Raw genomic sequence first — 21,273 nt, forward strand, 5'->3', positions numbered from 1 at the left:
TGGCTTCTGTCACCCCATCCTGTGCAGCTTAGATCCTTCCTCCTGTGATCTTTGGAAGCAGATTCCCATCCTGTTCTTTGTACCATTTCCTTTCCTGTCTGAGACCCTTGGGTATGTTTCATTCCAGATTCCTGTCTAATCCCAGTTTCCCAGTGCTCTCACTGAGGTGCAGCTCCAGTTCCTCTCACCTCAGCACTTGTGCCCTCTCTCAGACCTCTGTCCCACCCAGCTCTTGCTCTACCTCTCTCCACTGGATTTCCCATCAGCTTCAATTCCAAAAATATCCAGCTACATTTTATTTTTCCATGTTCTTTTTTACATGCCTGTTGATACTTCCCATTTCAGACCTTTCCACCCTTAGCTGAGCTTGTTGGCAATTTTACACAGGGCACTAGCTTTAGCTCCAAAAAGCAGCCAAAGGAGTCCCCATTGCCAGAGCCCTGCTCTTTCCACTATTACCCAGCACGAGCTCTTGTACTGCTGGGCCGCAAATTGAAACAAAAACTTAAGCTCACGAAGAAAAAACTATGTTTAACCTTTTTTTTTTCCTGTGGTGTGCTCCACAGTGTGCTTTCAGAAACAGCAGTAGTCCACCACAGGAGCATGTGGTAGACCATAGAGCATAGAGGAAGTGAGAACTTTATTGCCACTTTTACCAATGAAGCCACTCAGTGCTCCAGCTACATCCTTGGTGGCCTTTGAAGTGTGGGCTGTGACAGTTCTTGTTTACAGTATGAACAAACATTTAAATGTCTAAATTTCCTCAAGTGGAGGGAAGTCAGGAACCTCTGCAAGATTTTGATTCCTGCTCCACGTCTATGGATCTGACCAATATCTTATCAAAGGTATTAGTATGACTGTCACAAGCATTTGGAGGACTCACCATGTTGCTGTTAAGGCCAATCCATACAGGCTCCCCATACTTTAATATTTGTAACCACAGGAAAGCTTCAGCATAAGGATCCAGGACACTGGCCAGTTCTGCAGACTGGTCCCTACAGTTCTTCTCTGCTTTTTCCCAGCTCATTTTGTAGTTGATGACTTCATAGCGGTCATCACCATAGTTGTTAAAGCCAAACACCGGAACTGTGGGTTGGGAGTGCAGCAGTTTGGGGTCTGTAACACACAAAAGAACAACCAAAAATCTAACTTTATATAGGCTCAGACTCGTAACACTAAGAGAACATCTAGTTACTGGAATTATCATGTAATTAAGAGAAACTGCAATAACAAATTAAGATATGTCCAAATAATACCTGCAGTGATGAAAGCCACATTTTCATGTACTTTGACAAGTTTTTCTAATACTTGTCAGAATGGTCTTTCAGCATAAGTATCTGTATCATCCTCAGCAACACATCTCGTAAGCACCAGACCTACCCAAACCATATCATACCAATATAGGGCATTCAAAGGAACAATTCCATCTGTCTTTCCATTATATATTGGCATTTGTTGTATTTCTGACAAGGAACAGGGTATGCTAAGCACATCATGACCAAGCAGAGGGATGTAACTGCTGCTTCTGAAATTTTCTGAGAATGAATGTAAAGAAAATCAAGCTGGGCAGCTTTAAAAAATAAAGAAGTTGCAGTGGTTTTAGTATAATATTAAAATTTCCAGTTTTGAAGATGCAAAGGGTGCACTCAGCAACCTTTGACTGCCAAAAGTAGTAAACTACATGATGATACATACATCTATTTTGTTATTGTTGTTTACTGGTCTAGTCTTTGAAATATAAAAAGTTAAGAGATCTTCTCCAAAAAAATAAAATATGTGATCATCTTGTTAAAATGGTCCATAATGCATGTGATGCTGTCATTAGTTTCAGTTAGGTGAGGGCAGAATTACAGGAAAGTCACTTTCAGCACCAGTCTGAAATTACCACAGTAAATCAGGCCTACTAGAAAGTGGTGAAAGAAAACTCACCAGAATTTTTTTGGCAGATGTAACTTTTGCTTGCTTTACATCCTTCATCTTTCCATTTCCCTGCCTGTTCAATAGGGTTCTTCATCAAATAGACACAATCATCCTACAAGACAAATGAGATTAACAAGAATAAAGATCTGGATAGGTAGGAAACATTCCTACTTCTTCCAGATACACAGACAAATTTATCACATACAGGTACATACAGAGGAATAGTTTGAAGGTCATAAAATTCATACAACCAATGGTTAGGCAGATTATATGGCAATAAGCCTTTGCAGCTCAGCCCTAGGAAAGTCTGCCCTTGGAAGACAGAGGGAGTTGCGAAGCTCAGCACAGAGGCAGGAGGATGTGTCTGGGACTATCTGGATGTACATAGCTCTGTGCATGGCCCTGTATGTGTGTGCATGTCTGAGGGTTCATTCATGTGGGCCAGGTCTGGCCCAGAGGTCTCCAAAGGTCTGTTGCTGTTTTCCTGGAAGTTATGAGGAACTGCTTCTCAGCACTGAAGCTTACCTGGAGAGCTGAATTCCTCCTTCTGCCTCAGTTCAGGACTAGGAAGGAAAGTGGTCACCACAGTACAGTAATGTAGAGGTAGTTTGTCAGAAACAACCTTTTGTGGGAGACACCCTTTCTGCTGCACTTTGGACCCTTTTATCTTTTTTTACTCTTCTTTGAACTCCTTTCCTCTCACAGCATGAAAAGAATGTGGCTTGGCCTCCACAGGAGGAGGTAGGAGCTGTCCCCATCTCACCTCAGTATAACCTTATGCTACCTCCAAATCCCCTTCTGGCACCAGCCCAGGTCTTGTCAAGTTGTATGTGAACTGATTTCTGGAGGGGAATGGTCACAGCCTATGCAGAAAGCATAGGCCTGTGTGAGATGGGGAAGCCCTGGAGATCCCAAAACCCAGCTCTACCCTGATGGTATCTGGACCTCAAAAAGCATTTTTCCATTTTAACTGAATGTGAAGCGATTCTCTTATGAAAAGAGAGAAACTTGGTAGAGCTAGCACAGGAATATAGAAATAATATTATTGTAAAGCATTCTCCATTGGCCATTTCACAATTACTGAGTAACACTAAGTTTTGTCTTACAATTGTACACAAAAAGGTATAGAGATGCTAGAAGTTTAAAAGCACAGAGAAAGGACTTTTCAAAATGAAGATTAGGGGAAGATAAAAAATAGAAAGGAAGACCCAGCCTCCGTCTTTTGAGTATTTCATTCAATGCATTTATCTTGACAGGCGCAGTGCCAAGAACTGTCAATGCATGCAACTATCTGAGTATTTCCATCAAATCTAAATAACACTCGCCACATCCCAAAATTATGTAGTTTATGCTATGGTTAATTCAAATATCCTGATGAGTCATGGTAAAATGAGGGAAGTTGCTCACTTGTCTGAGTTTTGCATAATTCTTACAAATCTGTCTGGACTCATGCAGAACCATGACAAATACAGAGGCTGAAAATATGTGTGTACATACATCTCCCACATGGCTACTCTGCCTTTAAAAGGCAAAGAAACTACTAAAATCTTCATAAAGAAAAATACATAAATACAATAGTAGCTACATACATTTTGTGCATCTACGAAAGTTGTAATGTTTAAGTGACAAACAGAATTTGATGTTTACCATACTATAATAACTTCGGGAGCCTTTTGCCCAATTTGTGTAGTCTACTGGGCTTCCATCTGTCCATAAGTATGTGTGCTCCACATTTATATCATTCAGTCCAATCCAAGCATCTGTTGCAGCACTTTTTAAGAGAGACATAAGGAAAGCTGAAAGGAAAAAAGAAAAATTATATGAGGAAGGGAACTGAATGCACTCTCCCCCAACGCCACAGACTTTAGAGTGCCTGGAACCAGGATGATGACTTTTCTCTTTATAATAAGCTACCAATCTTATGGCAAAAATAAAATTAATATATATTGATAGATGCTTAACATCAGTCATTTGAAATTAAAATTGGAAAAAATTATTTACAAATTCAAAGATGGGCAAATTTTTAATGAACCAGGAATTTATTTGTACACTCTTCTGTGTTGTTTGTCATCTGACAAAGTACAGAAAATATTCTAATGTATTACAGAAATTAACATGAGTACACTCATGTAGAGTAAAAAATGAGTCCACTGAGTGTGCGCTCCCTTTTATTCTTTGGTTAATTCTGACTTAATAACTTCATTTCTAAACAGGCATAACACAAAAAAAACCCCTTACTTAGTGATCAAGCATGTATGAATTTGTGGAATCCCAAATGCTGCTCTCCTTAGCTCCTGCCTCAACTGACTGCACTTAAATAATCTCCTTCCTCTGCTACAGAAAGGAAGTTTAAACCATTAGCACTGATGGAGTGAGGCAGCAGGTGGTCCATGTGAATCCCTCAGGACCTGAGGTAGCACATCTTGCCAGCAAACATGAGGCCTCTTAAAATATTTGAAACATGCTGAGCAGCAAGAGCAGCAGATTCTGAGGTCCAGCAGAACGAGGTGAACAGGGGGAAGGTGGGATTCCAACACTGGAGCCTTCTGCTGCCTGAGGATGTACCCTCACTGACACCCACAACATTTGGCTCAGCAGCTGGGTGTCCAGTGATTTGGGTTTGGATATTACACCTTTTGTGTGCTATTTTGACACAGAATCATAAAATCATAGATTGACCAGAGTTGGAAGTGTCTTAAAGGATCAGCTAATTTATTATAAAAAAATAAATAAAAAGGGACATTTAATTATAAAATTATTATTTCAGCAGTAAATCCTATATTAACCTCCAAAGTATGATTTTAATAGTTAATAAAGACCCTAAAACCTACGCAAGCATTATTCCGAAGGTGTAATTTCTCATTCGGTATAAATTTGTATTAATACGGAATAATAAATATATGCATATATGGCAGAAGCTCTAACATATTTTTAATCTTTTTATCAGGAATTACATGGTGTGTCATCAGTGTCAAAACGTAGGTACTTTATACCTTGCTCTTCCTTTTTTGATATAGTAACCAGATTTCCTCCAAGATCAATGCAGTTGTTTCGTGCAGCATGCCACGTCAATGTATCGTTTTCATTAAAGCCAAAGACTTTAAAACACTGAAAAAGAGAAATATGCCAAATCTGATTCTAGATGTTGTTTTAATTTCTGATTTAACCATCTCTGTTTGTAACAAAAAAGATGAAATGGATATTTCATGTGAACAGGGAGGTTAACTAATTTAACAGTACTTACTAGCTTGTCTTGAGGTTTAAATGACAGAGAAGACCTGTACTAGAAAATGAGTATAGAACCCAATATTTTGGCATATACTTAAAAGAAAAGATATGTCAGTCTATTGATCTCAGCAGAAATTGCATTAAATTCTGAGATGTGACCATGAGAGAAATGCTGAAGACCTCAAAAAACAAAAACGGATAAGATATGTTATTGGAACAAAATACCTCATCTTCTGTTGTCCTATTTGTCAAACCAGATTTGGTTCTCACAGGATAATCACAGAAAGAAAATGATCCTGACATAGTAAAGAAGGCCCTGAATTTATCATTTCTTGTAATAGGATCTTAGGAGGTTTAAGTCATTAGCCAGCTTTGTCAGAGTCAAGCAACCCAAATATGTTATCTAAAACATGCGACTGTAAAGTTAAGCAGTCAATGTGTGGAAAAATTGAGGCAAATGGAAGGTGGTCAGAAGTGGTATATAAACACTTAAGGAAGAGTCAAGGGAAGAGTCTTTGAAGGTCCTCTTCCAGGAGGTGAGGAAGAGACACATATTTTAGCTTGAGAGAGCACCATGAAATGGAAGATACTGAGTTTGTGACTTTTCCTCAGGACTGAGAGAGAGGAGGAAGAGGAGGACAACATCCAGTGGATCTCCAACAAAGGATCTCTATCAAACTGAAATATTTTTGCTTAACCAAAGGGAAGACTGACAGAGCTAGAAAAAATAATGTTATTGAGAATTATCTTCATTACTAGGTGTATTCTAATTACTAGTATTGTAGTGTACACTGTTGCTTTATACCCTTTATAACTTCACTGATGAAAATCTGTGGATTTTTATTACATACAGTCTCTTATCCTGAAGTTTTGTCTTTTGACAAGGCTAACACTGATTGTACATAATAAAGGGCAGAGAATCTTATAACTGGATTATTTAAAATGCTTAAGTTGTTTAGTTATAGAAAAAAAAATTATTAATTTGCTCAAGGGAAGGTGCCTTGGTGGCTTAAGAGCCATTGCATAGTAGGCAAGGGATGAGTAAGTCTCCAGGCAACATGAGAGAGCCAGATAAGCTCAGCACTTTAAATGAGAACAGACATTTTTGCTAGTGTTTTCTGATGAGCAACTTCCCTCATGTAGAGTTGTTGTAGGATAAAGTTTTCTTCTTGTATGTCTCAATATCTCCCTCATAACTGCTGTGATCCCAACAGAGGCTGTAATTTCTGTTTCAGGATTTGTAATTTTAAGGTCTTTACATACACATGAATGGAACATAATTTGTGGTAACTAAAAACCCTGCTACAATTGAAAAACTGATTCAAAGATTCTTTTTCATTCTGGTCTTTTAAAAATACAATATATTGACATTTCATACTGCACCTTGTTATCAAAGAGGAGCCAGTCTTCCATACACCCACCCTTTGGTGGTGGTGAAGTGGGAGCAACAGTTGGACGAACAGTATTGTTCAGCCTTTCACAGATGAATAACTCAACACTGCCACAGTTGATATCATTCCATGTACCTGAAAGCAAATTAGAATTAAAACAAAACAAAATGCAACTGAGATTGAGATAAAAAGTGTCATTTCCTAAAGAAAATCTATTGTAGGAAGTAAAACTGGTTACAGCATTTGCATTTCTCTCCCCCAGGAACAATAAGTAATTGTATGCCTGTTTCTTCAAAATATTCAGATTTCCAGCAAGATTTAGAATATAAATAATTCATCTAGAAACAGCGATATTTCAATATTGCAAAACTATGGCATTGACAAAGGGGAGTTTTAGTTCAAATGCTTAAATCTCTGAGATCTGTAAAGTCTCTGGAATTACTCTGTCTATATAAGGCACTCAGTCCTAGTTACCTTCCTACCTGAGCTTCTGTCAGTCATAGAGTTTTCTGATGTCTTTTTTGCCTATTGGACTTTGCTTTAAGAAGATAACATTAGCAAACTTCATCGTCCTCATTTTACACGTAAGGGATGAATAAAAAAATGACATACATTTCATTGGCGGCAGACAGTTACAGATAACTACCTACAGAAGAATTTTTCACACCTAATATTTAATGGAATATTGTCATTTTAATTCAGAGAAGTTAAGGGCTTATCTTATCTGAAAGGAGATTTCCAAAACAGGACATAATATTTACTCCCCAAAAGTGTCCATATCCTTCCATTCACTTCTAAGAGAGCCTAGGAAGGTCACCTCATCTATAAATTTTGAGACTAGAAATGTTTAAAAGTAGAAGAGATTTACTGATCCAAAAAAAGACTAAGTTCTTGGTATAGTATAGTCTTGGTATATCTCCTTAGTATAAACACAATTGCTTACAGTTCTCTGTATTAATGGATATTAAAGTATATTTTATTTAATTATAGTATTTTATACCATTGCTTAATAATAATTCAAGCCATGGCCAAACCCTCAGTTTTTAGGAACTGAACAACTGAAAACACGTAGTTAATATCTTGGATAGGTAGACATAAAGTGAACAGAGGTTAGAGGAGAAAAAATATTGACTCTATCTGCCAATTGTCCGATGCTTACCTGGTTTGTTCACTTAGAAATTTTCTTACAAAATTTCAGGTGTAATCCAATGCATTAGCTATATAGAGTTCAAAATTTTAAAAGTACATAAATAGAAGAAGAGACTACAATTTATTTTCCTTTGCACTTTGAACATATGAACATCAGCCTGCTCAATATGACCCGCCCAGCCTTGCACACAGAGTCCTCCCAGGCCTAAGGCACATCCAGCAGATCAAATGTTTTTACAGCACCCACCTGTATGAGTATACATGACCACACAGTTTTCATCATTATTTGCAAAATTGGGTTCATTTGGAGCCCAGGCCACATAGTTCACTGATGTTCCATCCATCCACCTGAAAGAAGTAATTTGAGCAAATTATAATTCTAAGTTGAATTAGTTAATATTTGTTTGCAAGGGATATATTTGAGTTTTGTATTTTTAGTTTTACAAATACATGTTGTTCTCTGCTGAAAGGAAACCAAGACCTTCCACTTGGAATTAGTAAAAAAAAAATAAATCTTCATATCAACTGCCTACGGTGTTGGCTCAGATGACATCTGAACAAATCATCTTTACTGGTAGCCCCAATTTCTCTTGGTCTCTGAACACTGATAGTGTGCTGGAAATGCACTAGTCTAGCACTGGACCTGGATTTCTCTGGAGCACAGAAACAGACACCTGACCTTTAGCAATTTCCTGAGTTAAAAGCAATAATATAAGATCTTGTAAGGTGAGAAAAAATCTTGAACCATATACTGGGAACCACTTGCAACCATTTTGTTCGCATAGAAAATCTTTAATGTTATACACTTATTTGCTATTTTTTTTCCAATTATGCATCAATCATTTCCTAGCTTAGTGATTCACAAATTTATGTTCAAAAAGTAGCTAAGAATAAAAGTGAAAAGGCCACAGTGTGCTGGAAGTCAAGTGATGAATCAGACAAGACTGACAATCTTCAGGTGATAACACCTCCAGGACAATCCAATGTTCTTCCTATTTCAGAGACTAAGTGCATGCATGGTTTTTGGAAGTAAATTACAGATTAGGAATTCATCAGGATGCCTAGCTGCCTGAAAACCTCCTGAGTCAAATTGGAAAAACCAGTATATAATAAAACAGAAGAAAGAATATAAAGCCAATAGTGGCCCCTTCATCCAACAGGGACGAGAAGGAAACTAGCAAGGGAACAAGGGAGGATTGGAAAAACAATGATTATGTGAGCAGTGAATGAGATGTAGAAAGCAGAATGTCCAGGATTTGAGACTACAGTCTCTGTGGTTTGTGAGACTGTGACAACAGAAGAAAAACTAAAATGAAGAGGCTGAGACTCATCTGACCAAGTTTGGAATTGCAGAATAATGCACTAGAAAAAGTTACAGGAGACATGTATGGATGCAACACATCCGAGGCTCCAGGGGATGTTTATGATAATTCCAGGGCACTTTGTTTCCAAGAATATTTGTAGAAGAGTCTGTGTCATGTGAAACTGTCCTGCCCTGAACTCTGAGAGGAAATGCAGAAAGGGCTCTCCAATATTGATATTTCACCTCTAGAAACCATCTGGAAATCCAGACAAGGACTCTCCAGTATTGATATGTCATCTCTAAAAACCACTTTGACAGCTCTCACTGCAGGTTTCTAGGGTTCTTTTTCTTTTATAATTTCAATAATAAGCAATACCTGCAAGAATCATCTGGAATATTCTGGAGACCTCCGACCAACTTTTTCTTTCATCTAACAAAGAAAAGGGGATGATGCCTCACTTATATGATCCAACATCTCAGCCTCAGAACACAAAAGCAGGGTAAAGAACCAAAAGAGGTAGAAATAGATAGTGAAAATATAATGGGAGAAGTGTTTTGCTGAGGAGCAGAATCCCATTTTAAAACCTTATGTGAGGACATAAACCTGTCTACATGTTGGGTCAGTCCTTGAATTTCAACTATCTCCTGGAGCCAACCATGCCAAATGTGAATACATTATGAGTCTGACAAAATTAGTTTGTTTTTACTTACTGGAATGTTCTGTCAAGGCTCACACTTAAGCCAATATAGAAGTTGTTCCCCCAGTCTTTATAGAAAATCTAAAACAAACAAAGAAAAAAAAAATTATCTGTTATAAAACAGATTTCAAATAAAATCAAAAAAAGTTAAAAAAATGCTGTCGTTTCTGTTGCCCAATTGCACAGTATATAATGTGCTGGGAGTTGCTGGAATTAAGTGCCCAAACTACAAAATGCAAAAATTTCCTCCAATTTTCAGTATATAATTACATGGGGGGAAAAAAAGGCAAATTATCTGAAAAAGAAATGGAGGAAAAAAGCTATGTTAAGAAGGCAAAAATGACCTCTTAAGCAGGCTTACAACAATATTTTTGAGAGTTTTAGGAAAACATGAGAATTTGCTGAAAGGCTGCCAGCAAATCATGGGGTTTTGTACTTAGTCATGAGGAGGAAAGAATGTAATCAAATATGATTTTAATAGTAGGAAACTATTTCCAAAACAGTATATAATCATCAGGCCATTCTCTTCCTATAAGAAAATATTCTAACTTAAACGTTTTGCTGCAAATATGAGATTTGTTTTAACAAAGAGTTTTTATTGAATTCTATGAAAATAATGAGTTAGAAAAAAACATAATTAGTAATTGCAGCTTTCGGGTAGTAAGAGCAAAGTCTTTGAAAGTTGCACCCTGAGAGCATTCCTGAAAGGAAGCTGAGAAATTGTCTACATAGAGAAAGTTATTAAAATGATTATTAAAATAAAGCTTCTAAATAGACAAGCCAATGAGAGCATGAAAGGTAGAACTGTGTTTTTTTTTCTTTTTATGATGGGGACCACTTCCTAATATTTCACAAACCAGATGAAAAAATGTGCCTCAGTCCACAAAAAAAATGCAGTTTTCAAGAAAACATGTTTCTTACATATTTCCAAAGAAAATTTTTTTCAGTTTCACTCTCAATGGTCACAAGGTCACCACCACTCTTCTTGCAAAAGCCTCTGGCTCTTTCCATAGACATAGCTTCTTTGCTGAAGTAGTACTCCTTGTGTTTATACATTATCCAGTCATCTTCACCAACAACATATTCATAATCTGCAAATTAAAACATTAATTAGCCTGTAATAGAAATTAACTCCATTACATGTTAATTAATTTTTTTTTTCATTGGAAGCACGACACTTACTGAATGTGGAATTAGGCTCTGGTTTCAGTGAGGTTCCTGCAATATAAATCAATATTTGAGTATATTGTGTTTCTCAGCTCTCTCTCAATTATATTTACACAGTAGTTAGTATTTTAATTCCAAGTAATAATCCTAAGGGTTACTCAGTATATGCTTATTTTTTTCTCAGAGTATCTGAAAAAAGTGCTACATTCAGCAAGCAGCATGTTAGAGCTCACCATAAGTTAAGTTTATAGAAACAATTCCCAACTTTAAGTTGTTGGGTTTCTCTTCCCCAACATACTGCATATACTTTCCAAACTTGCCTGTGTATTTCATGGATTAATTAATAGTTTTCAACTACCTTTACTGAATTATAGCATAACTGTTTTATTTTGATTAATGGCACAGCTGTCTGTAATACATGCAGATAGTGTGATCTGACCTGGTAAGGATGTTCTTTCTTATCTACCTCTGAAAGTTGTTAAAGGCGGAAAGTTATCTTACCTTTTTTAATTTGGCAAACAAAGTCCAGCATATGTTCACAAAATAAATCATTCCAGTTCATATTGAGATAGCCAGTAAACACGCCACATTTTTCATTCCCGTCATAATTGTTTGGTTCTCCATGTGACCATCTTTCAAAATTTACCTGTAGTGGAAGCACAACTTTGTTACTATTTTCCTTTCAAAAGGAAACAGTTGTCTTGTATCATTCTGTTAAAGAAGAATGTACTTCATTTGATTTCATGGTCCGTCTTGTTCTTTAATGCCAGACCTTTTAAGGAAAAGTGCATGACATCTGAAAAGAATAATAATTCATCTCTGTGTTTATAAGCCATGTTAGTAAATCAGGAAGTTCTTACCCCATTTGTTACCAGGAGAGCTGATGTTCTCCTGTTAAGCTCTAAAAAGAAATATGTTCTCTGATTTCTGGGATTGTTTATCCTGCTCAGATGGTCCAACCCAAGACAATCCATTGGTGCTGCCATATGGCCTTGGGCCTGGCAGATCTTGATCTACTTAAGATAATGAGGCCATCAAAGCCAGGTTGGTGTAGTTGTACAAAATTATTTCTTGCAGCAAATGACAAATGGGAATATAGACTTTAGCACAATCAGGAGCTAGACTTCATCACCTTTCACTACTGTAAATATTCTATTTTTATCTAGAACTATGAATGATCAGATTTAAGATTAATCCCTACAGTGGAATCAGGTACTAAAGATTGAAGGCCACTTGCATTTTATATAGGAGTTATGAGAGCTGTCTGCCAAGAGAGATATTAAAAAAAGAGTCAAAAAGCTAGAATAACAAATTATTTACTCACTGGTGAGCCATCACTCCATACAAATCCAGCATCAGAGTCCAAGGCACTTAAACCCATCCAGTAAGAATAGTGAATATAACCTCTGTCTCTAAATGATTACAAATAGAGAAAATCAGACACAGCATGAAACAGAGAAGGAGAATGTCAAGCATTACATTACTGTCAGCACACTTGATACTTCAAGTATAATTTGAGAGAGTCATATAAAGTAATCAATCATTCAATTGTCATGTGGGGAAAAACAGCCAGCACTACACATGCCAGGAAGCAATGAAACCCAGATCTTTATGGGAAAGATTACAAATGCTGTACACCCACAAAAACTGAGTTAAATGAAAATATATTTAAAGGTCTTTTTCCACTAAGTAGCTTAGGCATTCAAATTCAGACCTGCCTGCACTTACAGACTTGATTTAAACATTTATACAAGCACATCAATAGGTCAGGCTTTTCTTGGTCTTCCAATTTTACCCCTTACTTAAGGGGAGAAATGACCACAAAAAAATTCTTTTAATCAAGGGTATTTTACCTACTGATCAGCTACAAATGAAGTAAAAAGATCTTTGGATTAATTCAGTTAAAACCAATTTTGATGATACTTCTCTCAATTTTGTTAATGTTCAGGCAATGTTTAGTGCATGGCACCACCTTCCCAGTGGCGTGTCAAGAAAACCTTTTGCTCACCTCTTTTTACCCATTTTTTTCTGCAACTGTTTACACCATCCTTGTAAAGTAGAAATTGATGACCAGAAATCCTTTATGTCTTCCAGACAGGAAATTTTTAAATTTTTTTCTTATTATATTTAAACGGTGGGCTTGGCAGATACTTACAGTCTAGCTATCAGGTTTTGTTCTTCTTCACTGTGGATACATGCAAGATCTCCTCCAATGGTTCTGCAAAAGTCTCTTGCTTCAAACCATGTTTGCATTTTTTTTCTTCCTCCCTGGAAAATCTATAGAAAGTGGGCAATTAAATACTGTGTTGGGTATTACAGATATTTAGAAACACAAATACGGGCATCTATCTTTCTTCTGATCTTTTGGTCTCGTTCTATTACTGACTATTTAATTGTTCAACCATTCAGCCTGTGGTTGTCTATCCAATTTGATTATTGCTTTTTCTATCATCTCAGAGTTCCTGTGGATCCAAAGTTCAGTTCCTTACACATACAGATTTTTCTAACATCTCCCAGCCATAAACTTGGGGATGGCTGGATACATGTTACCATAGACTGTCTCTCAAGCGGGAAGGGTAAAATCCACCTTCCATGCACAAACAAAATATATTCTTATTTAAATGGCAAACTTTTGCGTTCAGAAATGAAACACCTACTTTGAAGCAGAAGCTGCTCTGAGAAGTGGACTGCCATCCTTCTGGACAAAACAGGAGAGGGGCTGTTGTTGGCGGAGGAGGAGGAGGGGTGACTCCCTCCACCAGCTGCTTGCAGAGAAACGTGTTTGTTTCTTCACAGTCCAAAATATCCCATAATCCGGCTGAACTTCCTGTTGCCATGGCCACACAGCCTGACTCCCCTCCTTCATAAAACATAAAGTTGTTAAATCTTATTGATGACTACATCTTCTCAAAATATCTACTGCTTATTTAAGAGTAACCTGTTCCCGCTGTGTTTGGATACCAGTGGCTCACAATAGCTCATGTGCATTCCTATTCAATCATTTAAAGATTTTTTTAAATGTAAGTTTCTTTTACATTATGCTAGGAGTTACTTAAAAATACCCATCAAACAACAAAAACCTAATGATACCAACAGACACATGGAGTCCCAAGTATCTTCTAGGAGTTACCACAATCCCTGATCTATCCCATTATCACAAACAAAAAGTAGCCTCATCCTTTCTGCTGCTTTATGCCAGAAGAGTTTCTAAACCACTTTTTAGCTTTCCAACCCTCTTTTTGTCGTTCCCCAGAGCAGGAACTCAGTGGATCCCATGGCACTTACCAGGCATCCCCACATTCCAGTGAGTGAAGGTGACAGGATCTCCACTGGCCCACATGAAAGTCCCCTGTTCTTCCACATCTGAAAGACCAATCCAGAAGTATTTTTCTGGTTTGAATCCAATTATGGAGGTCAGAAAAGCTTGTTCATATCTGTGAAGAGTAAGCAACAAACTGTTGTATCACATTCTATCAGAATTTGTTCATTTCTTTAAACAGTTCACAGTAGGAAATTTGGTAAATTTAAGGTGATCTGTCAATATGTATGAAAATAAGCGAGGGTAATTATCTTACTTCTATAATTGTAACCATCATACAAAATAATTTTCCCTTACATTTTGCTAATGTAAATTATGTCTAGAATTTAGGATGATTCTATTCATCTTTTATACTGCACAATGAACACAAGCCAAACAATACTTAAGTTAATGTGTATATATTTCTCATTCTGTATAAATAAGAGCTACAGTGTTTAACTGAGCCTTATGATAAGGTCTAGATCTTTAAATCTTGTTACTGGAGAGGGGGGGAATTTACATTTATTCTAAAATTCTTCCAGATCTGACTGTTGCAAAGAAAAAAAAAATGTCTGAAAAGCTTTAAACCAAGAGAAATAAATAGTTCCATGTTTATCTGTTTATTTTTAGTTCAAAAAGTTTTAAAACAATCTGTCAATCCGGGGTTGTTGTGCATGTGACCCAGTTTTTTAATTCTCAGAGGCAAAAACAATGTAAGTCTCTAGTGGCAATATAATATTGACAGCCTAAAAGCCCCTGATGTATTATGCAGTACTTCATCAGCTCTGTCTTAAATTTTCCTGGTGAAGAGTAGTGTCACACTAGATAGACATTATGACTAACTGTTAAATAAGAAGAAATTCCTGTTTAACACTTTCATCCTGGTTGCAGACATTAGAGGACAAGAATTGTGTTTCCATACCTGTCTCTTACAGTAGCCAGATAACCTTTGTTTTCTTCACAAACTTTTTTTGCTTCTGGAAATGTTGCTGGCAACTGCACCAAGGAGTAACAGTAAAAGCCATGCTTCATCCAGCCCTGTCAGTGTAGAAGCAGAGATGTGCAGAGGCTGTCAGATTGCACAGCTTTGTGCACTCCCAAAAGCCACACCAGTACCAAACCCCAATCAAAACTGATCTCAAAGGCCATGAAAGGAACGAAGAGGACAATCAAACAGCTTTTGTGACCATAACTCTGTGTCTTGTCCCTTGATACAGGACACACCAGGGGTCTATGCAAACAGTGAGCTGTGGTTATGCCTTGGGGCTGGTAGCCACAGTCACAAACACTTTGCAGCTCTCTACGTAAAGCTTGCTCTGCCTTTTCATTGCATAAGTAGCTGTTTCAAGGGTTTAAAATCTACAAAACAGCTCAAATATTCCTGATTCCTGTGGCAGATTGATAGAATTGAGGAGGTGTGTAACCCTTGACAAATGTTACACCCAGAAAAGATTGCTCTGCAGAGTGGCTTTTATGGGTGCAGTGACCAGTTCTGCAGTAGGAGAGAGCTGAGTGAAGTACACTTGTAAGGGAATTAAAAAAAAAGAAGTCAATCTACATTTCAGTTAAATAAAGCAAAAGTTTCGCTATCAGTCTAAGAAGTTTCAATACATATGAAATTAACAGTTTTCTAGGCTCCACCAAGAACAGTCAAAACAATTTACTTCTGTCATAGTTATTATCATGGGAGTGAAAGTAATACACAATCACCTTTGGCTGGTTTTGTTTTACACTTACTTTCTGGCAGCCTGGGTAACTAACTTCAGCTTCCCCTGGTTCTTCAGCCAAGGGTTTCCTTTTACAGATGTAGCCAAATTTCATTTCACAAGCACTGTCAGCCCAGGATCCATCCTAAGTATTGTGAGAAGAAACCACAAAGAGAAGTGAAATCTAGAGACAATTTAGATCCAACAAGAATATCCATCTTCAGAAGGAACTCTATGGTCTTCCTGTGGCTGAGACTGTTTCAGCTCTCTTCCTTGTCTTGTTTTTTTCTCCAAAACTCCCAAATAAGGGAAGCCCATTAAGGGCCACATTTCCTCAGGGGTGTGAGAATGAAGGCTGTATCTATTAAAGATTCAGGGACTGATGAGAGCAGGAAAGAAACATTAGGTTCCTTGCTATTCTCACCAGCACAGCATGTATTATATCCATATAACCAGACAACTATAACAAGGAAATGCTGAATAAACCATACATAAAATATGAAATAATGTCCTGTGCAAGTCTTTTTCCACAACATTACACTTTTTTAATAGTGAGTAAAGAACAAAATAAAATCTGGTTTTGTGCCTCCAAAGTAACTCTAAACCCCATATATTTTAGTAGTTTTAGAGAAAACATGAGAAAGTCCATGCTCCAAGAATCTACTCCTTTATGATCAGTCATGTTCTATGTGGATGATTGTGGGAAATAATAAAATAAAATTATTTCAACCAATTTCAGATTGGAATTGTCTCAGAGAAGACCAAGTCTCCATGCAGTGCACAGCCTCTGGTGCATCACACAGCTTCCTAGATCTGGTCTCGAGTATCCCTCCACACTAAGATATCCTAAATTAAACCAAGTTCATAAATACTGGTAATATTTTTAAAACCAGCACTTTTTTTTTTTATTTTTTAATCATGAATTATTTCATTTTAGAAGGAAAAAAGGACAAAAGAAAGTGTGAGAGTAGGGAAGGGATTTTTACCTGTCCCTTCATAAGGACGCAGTCTGCCTTATTCCAAGTGTGAGTTGGCTCTCCATGGTGCCATTTGGTAAAAATCACTGATGTGCCATCACTCCATTCAAAGTACATTTGAATCCTGAAGTCATTCAGACCAATCCAGAGTTCATCATCTGGCTCTGGGAACACAAAGTTAATTGTAGGTATGGATGGATATACCTTTTAATGGAACAATTACATCTCACACCCACTTTTGACTGAAGAACTTAAAAAAAAATATTAGACCATGGTTACGATGAGTAAGTGAATAGTAGCAACAGTATCATCCCAGAAAAAAACAAAACAAAACAAAACAAAACAAAACAAAACAAAAAAAAAAAAAAAAAAAAAAAGTAATCCTCATGAATACTCACTGTACCCGAGCTGTGACAATGTAAAACTGTACTCTTCAATATTATGAATGCTTGCCAGCTCTCCATCTTCTTTTCTACAGGAAGATTGGGCTTCTTTCCATATTTTTGGTGTTCTATAAATCCTGTAGCAATGACCTGCATAGGGCACCCATTCCCTGGGGCATTTAAAATGCTTTGAATCACCTAAAAAAAAATTATGTCATTAATGAGAAGTTCCATTCAGTGCTTTATTTACATCAAAAAGAAAATTACGTGTGCTGCTATGAATTTGGAATATTGGAGTGCATGCTGGAAGAGCAGAGAAGCCAAAGTCCGAGGGTGCAAACATTAAAAAACAATTTTTTCCCTCCTATTTGTGCTTGGAGCTCCAAAAAAACTGTTCTACAAGATTAAGTGAATACTGAGTAATTTGGCATAAAAACGTACAGGGCACAACTTCACATTAAATCCTTCTCAGTGTGGCTCTGGGTACAGCCACATTTTACAGAAAAAGGCTTCTTTTCTTACTCAGGGACTCTATCTTGGTGAATTCTGTAGCGTTTTATATCTTTTTCCTCTCGAAACACCAGGTGCTCAAGAGCTGGTTGGAGCTCCTACACAGCCGAAATGATATATCAGAATCCAGATAAAACTACATTGTAACAGAAATGTTATACCAGAAGTGCCAGCTGGACAGAAGCAGCACACACTTTGTTCAACACTTATTTCTTGGTGTGAATTCAGTATGGCCAGCCCAACTCCCATTGCTTGTAAAGTTCCCATGCTCTGCACCTACAGAGCAAACTGAAGAGGGGAGGATGTGTGCCCAGAACTGGTGTGTGATCAACTGCTTTGTCTGATGCTCCCTGGACATGGTTTGGACCTGGGCAAATTGAATTCCCCTAAGCAACATCCGACATGGATTGAAGGTTAGCAGGGTCAGAAATCCTTCCAAGTGAACTGCCTGGATACAGCCAGAAAGTACAGGATATGCATGTGTCATGCATCCGCTGAGCTAAATAATCTTATATGCTTATATATATTAAGGGAGGGAGGTACTGGGAAGTCAGTTGAATGCTGGGAATTCCCAGTTAAGCAGCTGCATGCCAATTTCCTCATGTAACTAAGACCTCCTCTGCCTCAAGTAAAAAGGGAATTCAACAGAGGAAAGGTTCCAGATGCATAATCCAATTTTTTTTTCCTTTCAGAATAGAACAAAAAGGGTAACAGAGAGCAGGGGAGAATGAACTCTAGGTCACATCTTTTAGCAGGACATAGGTTTAGGGTATATATCAAAGCAGAGGATATTTATCAGTATTTCATGGTCAGGATAACATGGCTAAACACCTAATCCCGCCTTCTTTGGTACCCTGGGCTCTTTTCCAAAACATGGAGAACATTTAGACTTCATTTTTAAAATGAGCCAGAAAATTAAAGTCTTCTTAGTATTTGACCCAGGTCAACAAGTGTAAGCCTTTTGTTTTGACAATATGTTGCCTTTTTGTATATGACATCCTCACAATATTTCTCACTATCTGTAAAATTTGCCTCAGCTTTTGACCGCGCACCTGGGGCGATGGTGAAAGAATCCAAGGAGGTGTTTCTCTTTTGGCAGATATATCCCAGTTTCCGATCACAAAGTTGGTTTTCCCATTTGCCATTCCTTCCTTGGAAGGTCCCACATATTTTTCCAGGTTCCAGGGAAGGATTTCCTTTAAAAAAGAGCAACAGAATCCTTCTGTTAACAGTGAAACTTTCACCTCTTCATGGGAAGGAACGTGCAAGACCTTTGCAGCTGCAAAGCCACTGGAGTATTACTCTTTAGAGTGATAAAACCCAAGAGGTGCGACAAGGGAGCATCACTGTGATGGGGAGGGGAGAGGAGGAGAGAGAAGGGGAGGAAATTTTGACCCAGATGTTGATCATCATTTAAGAAAAGTGAACTTACCTGGAGCCCAGTTGAGATATCTGAAAGGACTTCCCCCAGTCCACTTCCAGCCACTGTCAAGTGCATTGTAGAGACCAATCCAGAGCTTTGCATTGATGCCCAGGTCACTAGTGAGCCCTAAATTGCCAAAACAAACAGTCATGTTATTAAATGACCCTGAATTTTTAAGTTGTTCAAGAAAACCAGATATATTTTAAAGCATCAGGGATATATATATTTTTAGTATAAGTTAGATTGTTTCCATTACTTCAATATGGGTTTTTGTGAGAAAGGGACAACTCTTTTTGGAATGTCATGGAGATCTATTTTTATGACATAAATACAAGTATCCATGTTAAAACTTTGGATCTGACTTAAAGAGTCAGATTTATATTTCAGGGTATTTTTACCTAATAAATACATTTCTTCACGAAGGTCTGTGATACGTAATAATTCTGCATCCTGCTGCTGGCAGCTTTTTCTTGCTTGGTGCCATGTCAAAAGTGACTCTGAGTTTATCTGATAGTGTGTTTCTGTCACAGGATTTGTTTTCCAAAATTTGTTGTGGGTGGTGTCTATAAAAGATGATAACAGCAATTTGACAAGATAATCATGTTTACTAACCCAGAAAATAAAATCTTTGCTGCAGACTAAAACTATATCTGTGTAATTTGATAATTTTAACATACCTTTTGCCTCACATAAATATACTTTCCCATTCAGTATTAAAAATATTTCAATCACATAAGGAATTATTTATCTTTACAAACCTAATTTTTCTACATTGACCATGTTCCTTTTTATTTATGTAACTCATCTACTTCTCTCATATTTCACTCCACATTAACCCACTCACTGATATATTCTACCTCTACAAGTATTTATTTATTTACTATATAGAAGTTTTGGTGTCCACACCCATTTCTTAACTTCAGATCCTTCTTATGCTCTTCCAGACCACCCAATATAACAGAAATTACCATTTCCACACAATCACACGTAAAGTGGGGATGAAGGGGCAGGGAATTTGTGTATGGAAGGACTGAAGGCAGGTGAAGCTCACTGCCTGAGCCCTGTACCCTTCCCTTCTCTGAAGCCTTCCTGTGCTCTCCTGCTTCCCATAACACACAACAGTCTCCTGATACATCTCAGCTCCTCACCCACTGCACTCCCTCTTGTCTTAAAACCCAGCCCTAGGGCTTTCCTCTTCCTTTATCCATCAGTCCCAGTCAGCACCCTCAGAATAGTCCCTGAAAGTACCAGTCTTGTCTCAGTGTGGGACAGTGAGGGTGAAGAGCAGATCTCCTTGTTGCATAGCTTGCCCGTGAACAAGGAGAGCCAGAATTCAGCTCGCTGGCCAATGCCACTTCCACATCCCAAGAACATTTTGACCATGACAGCAGATGACACTTTTGCTTAACATCTTTCCTAAGATTTTTATAAGTAAATTACCTTTTAGTGGGCAGTTTCCAAACAACTGGTCTTTATCAAAATCTGAAGAAGTTGCACACCAGAGAGAGCGTGCATCATCCTTCCGAGGGATGCATTGAGCATACCATTTCCCCTGGTGCTTAAAAGGGAACACACAGGGTGCACCAAAGGCATTTCCTCCCAGTGTGTAGATAGCTATGGAGAAAAGCAGAGATCAATTCTCAACAGTCAGCTGGCATCAGATGCTCACCACAGTGACACTCATAGCTGGTTTGTCGTGGGCAAAGCTGAGTCATGCAGAGTTCAGCACACCAGCACTTTGTTACCCCAAACCTCTAAAAGGCTGCTGTGCCAGCCAGGTATGACTATGGCAAAATATTCAGAACTAAGACTCTCAAACACCTAATTGGGCCCCAGACTAATTTCTGTTTAACTTTGTCATGCCATTGCTTTCTGGACTACTGTCAGAGGTCCCTGTGACTCAGCTTTCCCATGGCATACATAATTCTGTCCTTAAATAATGTATAGATTCTCTATTTTTTCTCCTGCATGATGAAAAAAAAAACTTGTAAAGGAGGTATCAAAATATTTTATTATCTTCATGAGAGGAAGCTATATTTTAAATTTGCAAGGACTCTGCTGGGAAGTGACCCTTCCATCACTCTCCAGTCTAATTTGCTGCTGTCTGTACAAAACTATGA

General features: G+C 37.8%; 1 protein-coding gene across 2 annotated transcripts in view; it reads right to left on the bottom strand.

Annotated features, from left to right (window-relative positions):
- The window catches only part of LOC310914843 (macrophage mannose receptor 1-like), a 32,942-nt gene that overhangs the window by 8,536 nt on the left and 3,133 nt on the right, over positions 1 to 21,273 (bottom strand). For both annotated transcript variants that reach the window (XM_083871296.1, XM_083871295.1), the window contains exons 3-24: positions 20,594 to 20,767; positions 19,552 to 19,716; positions 19,163 to 19,279; positions 18,783 to 18,926; positions 17,236 to 17,418; positions 16,847 to 17,001; positions 15,892 to 16,005; positions 15,077 to 15,192; positions 14,142 to 14,290; positions 13,514 to 13,716; positions 13,012 to 13,133; positions 12,181 to 12,268; positions 11,358 to 11,502; positions 10,872 to 10,907; positions 10,611 to 10,780; positions 9,703 to 9,770; positions 7,936 to 8,036; positions 6,532 to 6,674; positions 4,914 to 5,028; positions 3,568 to 3,716; positions 1,930 to 2,032; positions 884 to 1,116 (exon numbers count right to left, since the gene is read on the bottom strand). In XM_083871296.1, the coding sequence (XP_083727422.1) occupies positions 884 to 1,116; positions 1,930 to 2,032; positions 3,568 to 3,716; positions 4,914 to 5,028; positions 6,532 to 6,674; positions 7,936 to 8,036; positions 9,703 to 9,770; positions 10,611 to 10,780; positions 10,872 to 10,907; positions 11,358 to 11,502; positions 12,181 to 12,268; positions 13,012 to 13,133; positions 13,514 to 13,716; positions 14,142 to 14,290; positions 15,077 to 15,192; positions 15,892 to 16,005; positions 16,847 to 17,001; positions 17,236 to 17,418; positions 18,783 to 18,926; positions 19,163 to 19,279; positions 19,552 to 19,716; positions 20,594 to 20,767 (2,993 nt within the window). The remainder of the gene's footprint in view (positions 1 to 883; positions 1,117 to 1,929; positions 2,033 to 3,567; positions 3,717 to 4,913; positions 5,029 to 6,531; positions 6,675 to 7,935; positions 8,037 to 9,702; positions 9,771 to 10,610; positions 10,781 to 10,871; positions 10,908 to 11,357; positions 11,503 to 12,180; positions 12,269 to 13,011; positions 13,134 to 13,513; positions 13,717 to 14,141; positions 14,291 to 15,076; positions 15,193 to 15,891; positions 16,006 to 16,846; positions 17,002 to 17,235; positions 17,419 to 18,782; positions 18,927 to 19,162; positions 19,280 to 19,551; positions 19,717 to 20,593; positions 20,768 to 21,273) is intronic.

The sequence above is a fragment of the Zosterops lateralis genome (genome assembly GCF_965231275.1).
Source record: "Zosterops lateralis genome assembly, chromosome: 1".
Taxonomy (NCBI): domain Eukaryota; kingdom Metazoa; phylum Chordata; class Aves; order Passeriformes; family Zosteropidae; genus Zosterops; species Zosterops lateralis.